A 16,452-nucleotide genomic window follows, 5' to 3' on the forward strand; every position below is an offset into this window, starting at 1 on the left:
GGGAAAGAGCTGCTGACCAGGAATTTTGCTTGAGGAAGGAAGGATGGAAGAGACACAGGGACCTCAAAGGAGCCACTTGAGCACCCTGGGTCCACCCAGCCCACTGCAGCCAAGCATATGCCCACGGAAGGGATGGCATTTGATTCCCACAGCAATCCCCAGGAGTGAAGTCAAAGAATACTCTCATTTTACAGACGAGGAAAACGAGGCCTAGAAGAACCAGGGATTCACCTAATTCACGTAGCCAGAGGGGCCCAAGGCCTCTGAGGAGTGTCTCTCTCCACGGCGCCACGTCTAGGAACAGCCCACTAGGCAAGCCACTGATAATCGCACGTAAAGAATACGAAGATCACAGAACATCCCTGTCACTGTGCTATTCTTATCTCCAGCCCTCCCGGGTTAGAGTCGGCTTCTAAAAGCATTCAATTAACTGAGCCTCCAAGTGTCAAAAAACACCTGTTCAAACATTAGCACAAGATACTGTATTAAGTATTCAAACGCTTTTTCCAGGCAAAGCCATTCTTCCTGGAGAACTCAACCCCACACTGTTAATTTGGAGCAAAGAGTAAAATTAGATTTCATATTTCTCAGCTTCTGAACACAAAGATCTTTAGTCCACCTTTAAGAAACTACTCTGCAGTTTGCCAAATGGACTGTTTTTCTTTTAAAGGTTGGAAAGAATTCTACTAGCCTCCCTGGCCCCTCCCCAATGTCAAATTGTTGATTGCGTGCCTCATTTACAATGTTATTAAAAAACAAAGAGGGGTCTCAAAGTTGTAACAAACCCCCAGAGTGGGGAAGTCAAAAGAAAAACTTCATGCACCATGCTCCATGACCATCAGCAGCTTAAATTTGATGCAGAGAAGGCAACAGTCGCTGACTGCCCATCCCACTGAGCACTTGGATAGGATAGCCAACCTCCAAGCCTAAATCAAGCCTGCAAGATGGACAGAGGGTTTGGGAATAGCCAGGTTTAGGCTTGAAATTTTACTTGCTTTACACTTTGAGCATGTCACTGAATCCCTCCAAGCTTCTGATCTTCCATTTGAATGAGGGGGATACTAAGCCCTTATTTCACATGCAGTGTTCTTAACATTAACTCCTTCCTTCTTGGCTTGCTGTTACAGGCCAAAGATAAGCTTCCAGGCTAGGATGAATACAAAGATGACTCAGGGATTTGAAACAAAGATTTTCGATCTTGGTGGATGTGACGCCTATCCCTTTGCCCAAGGACAAAGAAAAAATTTAGAAAATACTGGAGGTGTGGAATGCATGGCTGTGAAAATGTATGAACTACAGATTATAAGACTGGATTACCCTCAGTTACTCTCCCGCTCCCCTGCCCTAAATGGACACATCTGAAACAGGGCAGTGACCTTCTAAGTAAAGCCCAGATAGACCATACCCTGATTCCCATGAGGCTACCACTGCTCAAAGTAATTCTGGACCTTGTCAAGTCGGTGGCACATTCTGGCATCTTCAATGAGGGCTTCATCCTCTAAGGGAAGATCTGGATGTAAGTCTAGATTTTACACTGGCGTATGAGCAACCTGGTCAGCAATTAAGAGTTTGCCAATTACTTCAATATTCATGATCTCTTTTACTTCTGACTGCAAAGTTTTGAAGCAAGATGGTCACCCCTGATTTTAAAGACGTACAGCTTGGCAGTGGAGGGCCAAGTCTAGAACCTAGGTCCCTGGATTGCAAGTCTCATTCTATTTTCACTTTGACACCACAGCCCCTGGATGAGAGAATTAAACAATATGCCAGAGAATGTCAGTGGCATTACCACTGTCAGAGCAGCACCACGAGAGTGTGGAAAGAACACAGAAAAGGTCTGAGATATTTGGTAAGGTATTACCCCCGTCCTCGGGGGCTCAGATTTATAGCACAGTGGCTAAGAGCTCAGACTCTGGGATAAGGGACAACTAGGTTGAAATCCCAACTCAACCACTCATTAACTAAGTGACCTTGGGCAAATTATTTTTACTCTGCGGACCTCAGCTTCTTAATTTGTAGAAGAAAGATAAGAACGATATCTAGACTTTGTTAGATTGTTGTAAGGATAAGGTGTGCAAAGCATTGTAGAAGGTTGCTTTTAGCATACTTTTATAATACTTATAGTATATATATATATATATATATATATATATATATATATATATATATATATATTGTGTGTTGAAGGTTGCTTTTAGCATACTTTTATAATACTTATAGTATATATATATATATATATATATATATATATATATATATATATATAGTTAGTGTTTTAAAATACTTTTAGTAATAGTATTAACTGCATGAAACAGTGTTAATCAAATGAAATTCTACTTGATCTTCCAAACCTCTACTAGCTTGGACAGTCCGCGATGTGCTTTGCACACGGTGGTCTGGGCGCTTACCGCGAGGATGGCGATGACAATCCCCACGGCGCAGAGCACAGCATCATTGATTGTCTCACCGGTTTTCAGCGGGTACTTGATGCTCTCGTCATTGCAGTAAAATCCCCGGTGGTAAGGCTTGATGGTGCTTGTCTCGATGATGATGAAGGGCAGGCCCGCTGGTCCAGACGGAACCATCATCGCATATACCAGAAAAAAACAAAAGGGAGGGAAAAACATCAGTGCAAGGAGGCCAAAGAAGAATGATCTACAGCAAAGACCACCCCAGATAACAACATCGACGGCAATGTTAATTCCTTGCATTTGATCTACAGCCTACAGAGAGGCTTCTCTACATGCACCCCCTTCCCTCCTTTGGTTGCCACTAAGGAGGGTGTGGTGTGATCCTCTTGTCTTGTCCAAGAGCACAGAGGGAGGCGGTGGAAGTGGCAGGGCAGGAGCTTTTCCACTGCTCTACAACATCCTGCTAAAAATCAAAGCCCGATTTGTAATTATTACTAACAAAGCCCCAAATCTAATGATGTCTCATGATGCCTCCAAGTGCCTTCCTCTCTTAAGTCAATCATTTCCCCTTTGAGACGCTCATCCCAAGACTTTGTGGCTTGGAATTCTGAAGACCCTGGAATCAGACAGACAACCTGAATTTGCACCCCAGATCCACCACTTCCTAGCAATGTGACTCTGGTTCTCTCTCCATCTTCCTGAGCCTCAGTTTCCCCACAAGTGAATTGTGGTGATGACTAAAGGGGAATAGGAAACAAAGCACATAAAACTCCTAGTACAGTGTTCGCACATAGTAGCTGCTTAGTGAATGCCATTTCCACTGCTTTTCTTTCACTGTTCAAAGAGTCTTTGACAAGACTGAGCAGAGCTGAGCTGGGCCCTCCTGCCTACAGACCTGGAGCAGAGCCCAAGGGCATCAGGGGTACCGAGGCACTCTTGCAGCTGCTGCTAGTTTATCAATGTCCAGCTCAGATGCCATTCTCTTAAAGGTCATGGAAAATGGATTCCATCACCTGCCAGGAAAGGCCCTCATAAGCCTGAAGCAAAAAGTGAAGGCCCACAATATCTCTTTCTTGGACACGGCGGCAGCTTCCAAATTGGTCTCCTGGCCTTCTGTGCCTCTTACCCACATCCACCAGTTTGCTTCCTGACCGTAAGTATGTCGGGGCCACACTCAAGTTTCTTCAGTGTTTCCCCATTGCACAGGACAAGATAACAGCCCTAAGCATGACCTCCAGAGTTCCCCACGACCTGAACCTCCTTGATACACCCTCCAGCAAAACAGGACACAGAGCCTCTGTCTTGGTTCATGCTCTTATTTAGGCTGGAAAGACACTTCCTCCCCTAAATCCAAATTCAATACCTAGCCCCAAGGCCACCTCACAATGGTGAGTAAAAGGTAAAGTAAAAGTGCAAGGTGAGCCACTGAATGTCAGGCTAAGGAAGACCGGGAAAACCATCCGGTCGATGATAACAGCCCACCACTGCTGTGCACCAACAACAGGTGACATATTTTGCAAGCATTTTTGCATTGACTCTTCCAACAACCCTGAGCAGGCATTTTAAAATCACTTAAGCACTACTATCACTCATCTGCCAGTGGAGAGAATAGAGGCTCAGAAAGAATGCTTAGCTCACTCAGGGTCTCTCAATCCACCCCAAAGTGCCTAAATCCCTAATTTAACTTTGCAAATTGGTTTCATCCATATATGAATTTCATTAGTGGAAAAAAAAACCCACAATAAGCAGCCGTTTAAAAGATAAGATTCCATTTTCATGTTTTTCAAAAAGAATTAAGCTCATGTCATGTGGCGCGAAGGCCCGGACGGCCTCTTAAAGAAAAAAATATATATACCATGAACTCTGCAGTTTTTCAATGACTTTGGGCCAGACTGGCAGCGATAAAAATGCTCACTTTCTAAAAAGTGTATTTATGTATCACTGTGCATACACACATGGATTTATTTGGTTTTATTCTTTGGATTTATTTGAATTCTACGGCTATTTATTTTGTGACCCGCCCCCCCCCCCAACTGCTTCCGGCTAGAACAACAATTTACTTTATCAAATTCATACTGGTGCTTTGAAAAGAAAGCCCAGCCGCACACCACAGCATTGTGCCTGACCTTCGGAGAATAAACACAGAGGGGCCCTGGAAGGCAACAACTATTAGCTCTGCCATGGAGAAAAGGAAGAAAGGGAAACAGGGAATCCATGTTCTGGCTTCGAGATGGCAAGTGCAGTTAGCTGATCTTCTTGGGTTGGGGGCTGGGAGAGAAAAGATATCACATGGGCCTGAGCCGTCTTCATTCCACTGCCTAAACATTTTGAAATGTGGCCAAGTTGGCTATGAAAAGGAGCTGTGAAGCCAGCAGCATGATATTAATAGTCCACTTTTAAAGTTCCACACATCGTGATAAACACCGTTAGCTTCACATCTGAGCCCGGTCACAGTCTCTGTGGTGCCAAGGAGCCAGAGCGTTGCTAATAAAAGGAAGGGAACAGACCCCAAGTTCCTTACATTTGTGCTCCGCTCCTAAGGCCCCCAGCTTCTATTTTTACTAGTGTTCACATGATAGGCCTGTAAAACATATGTTCCTAAGGACAATAAAACACATATAAAAGAGCTGTGGAGTCAGACTGAACTCGGTTAATGATCTCAACTCCGCTCCCTACTACTCGAGCAAGTTACTTTTCATCTCCAAAACCCCCCTCTCATCTGCTCAACGGGAAAAACAAAATCTTGCTTTGGGATTGCTGGGAGGATATAATAATATATTCATTCATTCATTCGTTCAACAAATATTTATTGAGTCTTAAATATGCCTACTAAGTACAAGGGCTACAAAGATGACACAAGCCCTGCCCTCAGGAAGTTTACAATCTAGTAGGGGAAGACACATATCAAGGAATAAAACCAGTACAGGAAGTTGTTTTCGTTGGAAGAAACCAGGCAACAGCACGGGGTAGTGTCAGCACCGAGTCTGGCACACACTGTGGACACTCAAAAACGCTAAAAGGAAGGAGGGGAAAGTCCCACAGAGAAGGTTAGGAAAGAAAATCTGTCTGGTCAGTTCCTCTGTACTCTTAACCTGGGAACAATCCAAATCCTTTTCCTTCCTTCCTTGTCCAAGGCTTGGGGAGGGTTTCCGGTTCCCATTATGTGGATGATGGCCACAAACAGACAAGAAGTTGGATCGGAATATGGTCCATTTTATTTTCTTGAAAGGCGTGGAGACAGCATTTAGAAAACCCGGTGGCCTTTTCTGTCTCCCCTACAAACTTGTGGTATGATTGGGGGTGATGCCAGTCAAATCTTGACTTGGCTCCGGGAAAAGGATAACCTCAGATCCCCTTCAGTCGATGGGAAAAGCATGAACATGTCCCTCCAATGGGGCAGCCAGTCCTCAAGAGACATAACACCGTGCCTTGCCTCTCCACGACAGAGAAGAGGCGTTCTTTTCCAAAACAGGATCTCCATTTCCAACCTTGGCACCATCTTTATTACCAATCACTGCAGTCCCTGATCATTTCATTTTAGGACCATTCCCAGGGCTAGCCACTGGGAATCAAGGGGTAAGTACATCAAAGTACAGTACCTGCCCTCAAGAGGTGCATGGTGTTGTAAGATCATGAAAACAAGTGCACTAAAACATTTTTAGTGTGAGGACTGATGGATGTAGAGAGTACAGCTAGGGTACAAAAGAACACTCTACTAGAGACACTAAAGATGGCCCGGATGGGAAGGCTTAATTTGACCCTTATGTGAGTTGGAGGATTTTCTGGGGTCCAGGGGCTAAATGCACTCATAAAAACAGTGTAGTTTAGGGACCGTAATAGGCCATCAACAAAACTGATGGCCATTGCCATCACGAGAATACAGTTTTAAGTTTGGCTACAGAGCTGGGAGAGATACACAAGGTACCGAGGATCCCCACATAAACTGTGGCAGATCTGACAAACCTGCTGCCTGTTCTGTTCTCAGCACTGATGGGGCTACTGAGTTGGAGTCCCAACCTTCCAGTGGCCCAAAGGCCAACAGGAGGAGCAGTCATAACAGCTGACACGTTAAGTCACCCTAAGGTTCAAAGGGATTAAAGTGACTTACCAGAGTCCCTCTGTCTGCGGTAGTGGTGGACAGGGCTCAAATGCTCTGACTCCTGGGTGCTTTCTAAAGTAAATGAGTCACTTAAAAGAGGGGGAAGGAAGCACCTATGAGTTTAATACATTAATTGAAGCCCAGCAAGTCTCATGGGTTTTGAAGAAGAAAATGCTTTGTTTGGAACAGTGAAGGCAGCAGCGCTGGCTCCTGCTCTCTGAACATTCACTGTGCACCACACACGACAGTACTGAATATAATGAAGACTCCGAAGCCAATATCCTGGAATTTAGATTTATCTATAATGAAAGGTACATTAGAAGCTTTCTGCAAAGCAGAACCAAAATGTATGTAAATACACACACACACACACACACACACACACACACACACACACACACACACACCATCTGGTGATGCTAGACCTCAACTCAAGCATTTCTCCTTCTTTTAATCAAGGATCAATTAAATTCCTAAACCTCCAGGGACCTCTTGGGATGTGTAGGCTGCAGAGGAGGCGAAATACGAACTCACTGACAAACACTTAATGGGCAGAAAATCAAAGCATGAAGAAAAGCCCCTGTGTTGGGTTCAGGCCTTTGAAAGTTCTTGGGCTTCGAAAAACGAACACTTGGGCAGGTTGGGCGGTTTGGGGGTGGGGTGTAAGAAAACATGGGATAAGTTTCCGTGGCCCACCCATTGATAAAGTCATGTGGGAAGTGTTACCAAAGTGACCCAGCCCCAGAGCCCTGCTCCCTCCAGCCACAGCTTCAAGTTTCTGCAAAATTAAACACAGCCTCCTGCTCTCAAAGTGCTTTTTAGAAAGCTCTTGTGAGGGTAGGAAAGGAGTGGGGGTGGGAGAGTGAATGAGAAATTTTTGCACTTTTGCATGACCGAAATCAGAGCATCGGGGAGAGATTTTCCCGCCGCTCCTATGGACCGTGTCCTTCAAGTACCTTTTCCAGAGTTGTCCAACTTTCTGCTTCACCCGACCTGTAGTTACCTTAAAATAAGCCAAGTTCAGCATCTGTGTGAGTGATAATTAAACTAATATCTGCAGAAAGCCTACATATCTTCTCACAAAATAATACTGGATATAGAATCTGTGTGTAGGTATCCAGCACAGTCTAGTTGCTCAAATGATTCTGTGACAGGAACTTATGCATCTTACCTACGGTATAGAGTTCTACCAACTTTACTGTTTTACTCACTTTACAAGTGAAAAATTAAGGCTCAGAAAGTTTAAGCAGCTCATCTGAAATCAAAGCAAGCAAATGGCACCAATTTGGACCAGATGTGAGAAGCATAGGTGGACGACACCGGGCTTCTGATTTCAAGGAGTTTAGAATCTAATTAGGAATTAATGTATTTTCATCACCACAACAGCTCTGAAAAGTTACAGGCCTTTATTTTCATTTGTACCCAACAGAAAACTGAAACCAGTAGTTTTGTAACGTGGCCAAGGTTCCCAAGTGAGTCAATTGGTTGCTGGGATTTGAACCCAGGTCTGTCTTTCTTTTGGCTTATGTTTTCTTACTCCATGACCTGACTCTCCCTTCCTTTATAAATGTCTTCCCTGTTAAAAAATGACCAACTGATTTTTTTTTAATCACTTAAGGCCAGAATGGTCAACCCAGCTACTACTTAGAGGTTCAAAACACAAATATTTATGTTGCTTGTAAGTGACAAGGTTTCTATTTAAAAAGTAATTAATTGCTACTTGTCTTAGAAGTGCGCAAACTTTCTTTGGTTTACGATATTTGTCCAGATTTCTAGACTGGCCGCGATCCAGATGAGACAAAACTAAATTTACTATGAAGGCATTTCCCACCTTTGAAAGAGGCTGCCATGAAAAACGCTTGCTGTTGGCTGGTGTGAACATGCAGTATTCTGGGTCTAGAGGTTCTCTTTGACAAATGCTCAGTCCTTCGGTACTGGAAAGTTCAGGCCCTTTCTTTACAAGAAGAAGACTGTCAGAACTTAAAGAAACCACATGGTAGAAATGAAAAAAGGAATGGCAGATCCAATCCTGGTTCCTGGGTTTCCTGGGCCCAAGTCCTTGGTCTTAGTTGGATTCCACAAGCATGTATAGACAGTTCCTGAGTATAGTTTCTGGGCACCGTGTGAGGTGCTCAGGACACAACCTTGAGCACTGTTTTTGAGTTCCTCAACTTTGGAAAAATCTCAGATTCCATGACAAAGAGACACCTGTCTTTAGTCTAATCGTGGGTACGAGAAAGGACTTAGAATGATCTTTCTTATTTGAAAGGGCTTAAAATAAACACATTTTATCCTTTAAAATAAATAACTTCAGCCACCTTAAAACCCCCAGCTCTGGCTGTTTTGGCTTGTGCAGTTGGATTTTAAAGGGCTGCCATATCCACCAAGAACTAAAAAATCAACCAACAGCCCATGATTCATACCTTTCACTGAGAGAATTCCAGACCTCTTTTGTTGCCGTTATGTATTTCTCAAACAAGATATTTTATTTCTAGTACTACACAACCACTAGAGCCTGAAGGACTAACGATTCCTCTGCTCCATGTAAAACTGGGTCACTTCCCAAGACCTCCTTCCTCTCTTTTCTTCCCTCTTTTAAAAGGGTGAGAGTAAATTTACATTCATTGGGCACCTATTATGTGCCAGGAGGTTTGGATATATCAACTGATTTAACTCTCCAAACAATCCTCTAAATTAATTAATTATCAGTATATAGCCAAAGCACTGAGGGTCAGAGATTATAATTTGCATCAGTGCCCACTATGCTGATAAGAGGTGTAACCAGAGTATGCAATAGAATACTCTGACTCTAAAGTTCATTCAGAGACAGGGCCAGTTCGCCTTTATTCTTAAGTATACATGAACCCTGTCTATGCAGATTATTCACAAAGCTACAAAGCTCCGGAAAGTGTAGGTTGACCTTGAACAAGGAGAAAAAGCAAGGCTCCTCCTCCTTAGATGCTGAGATGGATTTGTACAGATCCGGCCACTCTCCTGCCTCAGTCTCCCTAATGACCCAGATGTGTTCATTTGCAATACACTGCCCAGAACTAGTACAGAGAAAGAATCACATGCGTGCACAGGGTTTTACAGCTCTTACATAAATGATCACCTCTGATCTTCCTGACAACTCTGGGAAGTAATGTTTTTAACATCTGGATTAAAGTACCACTGGCAGACTCTGATTCAAGACCTAAATATAAATATCTTTTCTACAAAGGAGTCACTCAGCCACGTAACCCACTCTGGCAGAGTTACTTTTTTCCAATTTAACCAGGAACTTCGGAGTCAGGCAGACAGGATTCCACTTCTATCACCTGTCATGCTTACTGTGTGACCTCGGGAATGTCAGTTTACCTCTCTGAACTCCACCTGCATCATTGTGCAATAGGCCTTTGTGTAATAGTTCCCAACAAAAAGAGTGGACTGGAAGGACTAACTGGGACAATTTATAAAACAACCAGTAATCGCTGGGCTCCATAAATGTTAATTCTTGCTTCCGTATGTGACAGGAAGCCATGGAAAGCTTTTAAGCAGGGATAAGATGTGATCAGAGTTCTGTCAAAAGCCACGGGCCCACCAGCCTCTTCCCCAGTGCAATCTGATCCCACGGGAAAAGCATGCTCATAAAATCCTTTAATTCCAGGGACTTCTTGGGATTGTGTAAACAGAAGGGGCTTCGATAGTGGTTAGCAGGACCTGGCACCCTGACACAGAGAAGAAATATCACAGCAGGAACCCTGCCCCGTATTCTCAAAGATCACAGGAGGCTGAATGGGAGGTAAGTCTATAATAAGGGTGAAAAAACATTTCTTCTTATTTTTCCAACAGTTAAACATGCATCCATCAGCAGTGTGCTCCCATCCAAGCCATCCTATCCAGGTGTACACAAAACACCAGGTTCACGTGGCGGTAAAATAAACAATATGGGGACTGGCAGGACATCAGACACCTGGGAGGGTCAAAGCTCGAGACGGTCAAAAGGCAAGACCAGAGCCAGATGCAGTGCCAAAAATGAAGAGCTGAAGCATTACTGGAGGCCTTACAAGAACAAAGTCATGCTGATAGGAAATCCAAGGCCGTCAGGGTACTCCAAGTTAACCCATCAGGCTACACGGTCCTACCAAGTTCTAGGTTGAAGGTGACACATTGGCAGTGCATGGCCGAACCTGGCCTGCAGAGATGTTCCGCTTGACCCACCCAGTGTTTAAGATTTTTAAAATTCGCTGTCAACATTTAATAACAAGAGGTCTCACATAACATTCAGATTTCAGCTTCTTAAGCCAGCTCTACCGCCCTGTGGCAATCAATGCAGGCAGTGGTAACTGGCTGCACAGATTCTCCAGGGCACCACCATGCCCTACTGTCTCCCTGAACCAAGGCTGTGTCTCAGTTCCATTCCCACTGAGCTTGTACTGTCCATCTTCCTATACCTGGTCTACTTCAGTCATTTATGTTAACTACCTGGCCCCTGGAGACGTTTGGCTCTTCCATCCCTACTCTAGAGAACATAAAGTCCTTGGCTGAAGCCATAAAAATAGAAATAATGAACTCTTGATTCAACAATGTCCTCCATGATAGGTAATGGCTACATTAGACATATATGGATGAGTATGTGCATGTGCATATGTCTTAAACTTAACCAAAGACTGTGCCTCCTATCAACATTTTCAAATCCAAAACTTGTGTCGAGTCATCACTGCAAGGCAGTTAATAACATTTGCATTTCAGACATGAGGAAACTGAGGCTCAGAAGCTACGTGACTTGCCAAAGTTCTCACAGTTAGTAAAATGAATGAGGGTTGCTCTTGAACTGTTGGTGGGAATGTAAACTGATAGAGCCACTGTGGAGAACAGTATGGAGGTTCCTTAAAAAACTAAAAAAAGAACTACCATACGACCCAGCAATCCCACTACTGGGCATATACCCTGAGAAAACCATAATTCAAACCATAATTCATGCACCACAATGTTCATTGCAGCTCTATTTACAATAGCCAGGACATGGAAGCAACCTAAGTGTCCATCGACAGATGAATGGATAAAGAAGATGTGGTACACATATACAATGGAATATTCCTCAGCCATAAAAAGAAATGAAACTGAGTTATTTGTAGTGAGGTGGATGGACCTAGAGTGAAGTAAGTCAGAAAGAGAAAAACAAATACCGTATGCTAACACATATATATGGAATCTAAAAAAAAAAAAAGGTTATGAAGAACCTAGGGGCAGGACAGGAACAATGACGCAGACATAGAGAATGGACTTGAGGACACGGGGAGGGGGAAGGGTAAGCTGGGACGAAGTGAGAGAGTGGCATGGACATATATACACTACCAAATGTAAAATCGATAGCTAGTGGGAAGCAGCCGCATAGCACGGGGAGATCAGCTCAGTGCTTTGTGACCACGTAGAGGGGTGGGGTAGTGAGGGTGGGAGGGAGACGCAAGAGGGAGGAAATATGGGGATATATGTATATGTGTAGCTGATTCACTTTGCTATAAAGCAGAAACTAACACACCATTGTAAAGCAATTATACTCCAACAAAGATGTTTAAAAAGAAAAAAATATGAATGAGGGTTGGAAGCCAAGGCTTGTTGAACTACAAAGGCCTTAGCAAGTTTATTCCATGAAGCTGGTGGTAGGGCCAGAATGAATCGGCCTTACTGGCCAGTTAAACAATGTGGACGTGTTAATAAATTACATGGTTATGCTTCAGAAGAAAGTAGACCCAACTTATACACGTCTATGTGATACTAAGTAAAGGTATCAGAGTGTTCTATTTTTCAAGGCAATAGTATGAAAATGAAAACAAAGCCTCTTTCTGATAGAAGCTCATTCATTCTAAAAAGTCAAAGCCAAGTGAGAAGGAATTTACAAATTAAAATCCACTAGATAATTGTTGGTATTACAAACCTTACTCTAGTGGAGTCGGGAACATTTCACTAATACGCTGGTAAAATTTTGGAACTACAAGAGATCTGAGGTGTCATTTATTCCATTTACTAGATGGGAAGGCTGAGACCCACCACCCCCTAGCACTGTAATGACTCTTTTCTGGTGAGTCTCCTCACTAGCTGAGAGTCTCTTCAGAAAAGGGTCCATATTTTATTCATCTCTGCATCCCCAGCACAAAGAATAATTCCTGGCACTTAGTGGGTGCTCAACGCATGGGTACTGAATAATTGTATAGGAAACAGACTAAAATTCCGAGGATATGGCTCCGCCCCCAGTACACTCTATGACCCCCCCCTTAGATTCTCACCAACACCTCCCCCTGTTTCTTAATTTAATCTAATCTCTCTCATATCCCCAAATCCTGTTTTTTTTTTAACACAATCTCCCAAAGCAACACAGTACCACATACCCTCACAAAGAGCAGACAATTGCACCAGGAGTAAATTATGGAGAACCCAACCAGCTTCAAGTCTCAGATGAGTGGTTGAACTGGATGATCTTTAAGACACTTAATCTTCAGAGTTCCCCAGACATTTAGATAGTGAAACTATCAGAAAATACTTGGAAGGGGTAAACTGAGGAGGCTGCTGCTCAGTGATTCAGTGCCACACCCACCCTACCTCGCAGGCCAAGGGCTAAAGGATCATTTTCAGCACACCCCGACCTAACCCATTTGCTGTGATCCTCTTGGGAATCTCCGCCGTGAAGAAAGTTCCCAGTAAGAGGAAGAGCACAGATTTCAAGGAAGCAACAGACCTGGATTTGAAAACCAGGTTTGCCACTTATCATGTAGGCAATCTTCAGCAAATTGCTTAACTTCTCTGAGCCCCAACTGTAAAAAGAGGACGCCAACAGCCACTCTGAAGAGCTGTGAGGATGAAATACCATATGGTAGGTATTTAACAAAGGTTCGTTCCCTGCACTCCCAGTCTGAAAATCGACTCTCCGGGGCTGTTTCCGTGCCAATCAACCGGCTTGACTGGTTTCCTCAAGAAGGTCACCTGACCAACCTGGACACGGCTGTGTCAGCTCAGACAAGGACTGTCACTCGAGCTGCACAAGACTGGAGCAATTCCAGTGCGTGGTGGAGAAGACAGCCCTCACCCCAGGAGCATACTCCCCACTCCCAGCCCTGTCAATGTTCCTTTTGTAAAACACAGAAACCTTCAAATCTGACAGCTGCCACCTGCACAAATAATTCGGGGATGTAATTTTGTAACTGAATACAAGTCCTGAAAGCTGAAAAGTTTGAAGTCCAAAATAATCCCTTTGACCTTCTGCCTAAACACTCACTAATCACTTTTTAATTTGTAGTTTATTTCCTCTCTCTGTGCTGTCCTTCTAGGCTATATTTTCATTTTAGACATATCCTGGGAGTGAATGGCATTACAGAACACCTGATTAAAGTACAAGTCAAACTTCTCTCCCAGACATCTGAGGCTTGGTGCATGCCCCACTGAGTTCTCCAAGTTGCAATGGGTGGCAAGAAAGTGAAGGAGAAAAAGCCTGCTTTGACGGAGGAAACTCCTCACTGAGAGAATCATGAGCTACAAAAATTAATAAGCAGTAGTCCTTGCCCTCTAAGAAGGCATACTCTGGGGACAGCTGCCCATGATGCCACATGACGGGAACTTCCACGGAGGCATTTCTAAAATATTCAGGGAGCGTGGAAGATGCCCTTTAGCACATGACTCAGCAGCCAATAGGTATGCAATACCGGTTTATAGACTAGCTCAATAAATGCATTTCAAAGATTCCTTGCTGTTATCTGAATGCTAATGATGTATTTAAAGCAATACAAAAAAACAGAAAAATCCAGAACTGGGAAGTCTCCCCCACCCCCAAAATACTGCTTCAGAGTTTCACCCTCATCCCCTACCCACCTCTTACTCTTGAGGCAAAGTGAGAAAAGTAGTTTGAGGGAGCCTATCTAATTCCTAACACACAGATGCTGAAAAGATGCTAAAAAGGAAAAACTGAGAGGTAGAAATGTTATTCAATCCAGAAATTTCTTCCTTGGAGGAAAAAGGTTTCTAACTTAATCATCACTAGGATGGCTATAAATTATAGTAAGTTGAAGGCAGATAGATATATTGGGGTCATTCGACTTTGTGTCTGTTCTAATAAATTAGCCAACCTTTCACCTACTGAGCAAGAAAGAATCTCAAGTAGTCTGAGCTGGGTCAGCTCAGCCAATATTCTGGAAGGAAAATGATCTCCACACTAGTTTTCGATTCAGTGAAGTAATGCCTGGTAGCAATAAGATAGCACGAGTTTGGGGAATTTAGTCAAAGTTTCTCTAGCCAAGGCCACCTTAAAAACAAATACTAACCAATGGTAACTGATAATAAATCTTGTATTCATCAGCATTAACTCTGCTGCTAACTAACTATATCATTGCACTTCTGCTCTCTTGGGCTCTATTTCTTCATGTGCAAAATGAAAGAGGTGGTCTTACCAGGTGTCTTATGGACCTTCCAAAGTTTTCACCTTTATCCAAGGAGTGCAGGGCATCTTCTGAAAAAACTGAAAGCTTTCTTTCCATGGCATCTTTACAGAGCAGATGGGCATCACCTCCTGCCCACTATCCCAGCTGGGGTAACTGGGGAGCAGGCTACTTTAAGTTTGTGAAGGTAGCCTGGCCAAGCAAAGCCTTCCAGGGTTCAAAGATGCTCATTTATAAAGAACAGCCCCAGAAAACATCCCCAAATCTGCAAACCTTCAGATACAAACCAAATTCATGATTGGCAGCTCTTGGCTCAAAGAAGTAGGTATCTATCAGCAATACTGCAGTGTGGGTTAGAGGCAGGGGGGAATTGGCATCAGTTACTCCTGCAAACTGGATACTATTCTAGGCACTTTGAGCTGGCTCTCATTTATCCCTCCCAATAATCCTTTCCAGTAAGCAGTACCAGGTCGATTTTGCAAAGGCCAGAACAGAAGATGAGAAATAAGGTCACAGAGCAGCAGGGCAGAAACGCCGCCGGGTCAGGCTGGCTTTGCACAGTGCCCCGCAGCCATCACATTTCCTGCGTTTAGGTGCCTTTGACTGGACCTCAGAAGGGGTACTCCTCGTAAATGGGTCAGCCCTCCCGAGATAGAGACCCTTGTGCTCTGGGGCCACCCTTGGTGGCTCTGGCAGAGAGCCCCGCCCCTTCCCCACCAGGATCAGGGAAACAAAATGTGGTCATCCAGATACACGTGGGAGAGCGGCCTGCAAGGAAGAACTCCTAGGTGGCTTGCTATAGGAACCCTATTGTTCCAGAGGGAAGCTCTTTTGCCAGAACTCTCCAGGAAGCCACTGCTCCATGATGCATTTTTCAGCTGTGGAGAGAAAAGGGTAGTTCCTGGTATGTTTCTTCCACGGTTCTGGAAGCCAGGCCCTTAATCCTTGCAGGGCAGCAAGGAGCCAGCTTCTCTCCGAGGGACAGAACGTCTAGAGCCCTTCTTCCAAATAAAAACATAAAAACTCCTCAACATCCCCTTTGCAACCACTCAAAGTGAATGAATCAGGAAAAGGGGGAGAAGGTATTGAAGCCCAAGGAGGGGGCTTTGAGGCCTTCCCTGCAGTCCTCCTCTCCTCATGACCCTGCCCACCTGACCTCTCTATTGCAGTAAATTACAAAGCCCGCACTGTTCTCTCTGCCTATCCTCTCCCGCCTGTCCATCCGCATCACCACCCCCACCACATGCATACACTTTCTTAAAAGGGCAGAATGCCAAATAACATTATTCTCCTTCACCATAGTATCGCCATGAGAGCTGCCTGGTATGTCTGCCTGAAAAATGGAAGGTTTTCATTGAAATCTCGGCCTCCACTACAGCTCTCCCTTTGTGGAAATGGACTTGGAAAAAAATGGAAGGAGGCCCCCCTGGAACCTAATTGGGCAGACAAGAGCAGAGGGCAAGGCCACTGGAATTGCTCAAAGGCCCCAGGCATACCTGACTGCGCCTTTGGCAGCCAGTCAGAGGCCTTCGCATTC

At 44.1% G+C, this 16,452-nt stretch overlaps 1 protein-coding gene across 1 annotated transcript in view; it reads right to left on the reverse strand.

Moving 5' to 3' along the window:
• The window catches only part of PLPP3 (phospholipid phosphatase 3), an 81,712-nt gene that overhangs the window by 37,773 nt on the left and 27,487 nt on the right, over nucleotides 1–16,452 (reverse strand). The window contains exon 2 of the mRNA XM_007462562.1: nucleotides 2,409–2,566. Coding sequence (XP_007462624.1) covers nucleotides 2,409–2,566 — 158 coding nt within the window. The remainder of the gene's footprint in view (nucleotides 1–2,408; nucleotides 2,567–16,452) is intronic.

The sequence above is a fragment of the Lipotes vexillifer genome, unplaced genomic scaffold, assembly GCF_000442215.2.
Source record: "Lipotes vexillifer unplaced genomic scaffold, Lipotes_vexillifer_v1.1 scaffold54, whole genome shotgun sequence".
In the NCBI taxonomy this organism is placed as follows: domain Eukaryota; kingdom Metazoa; phylum Chordata; class Mammalia; order Artiodactyla; family Lipotidae; genus Lipotes; species Lipotes vexillifer.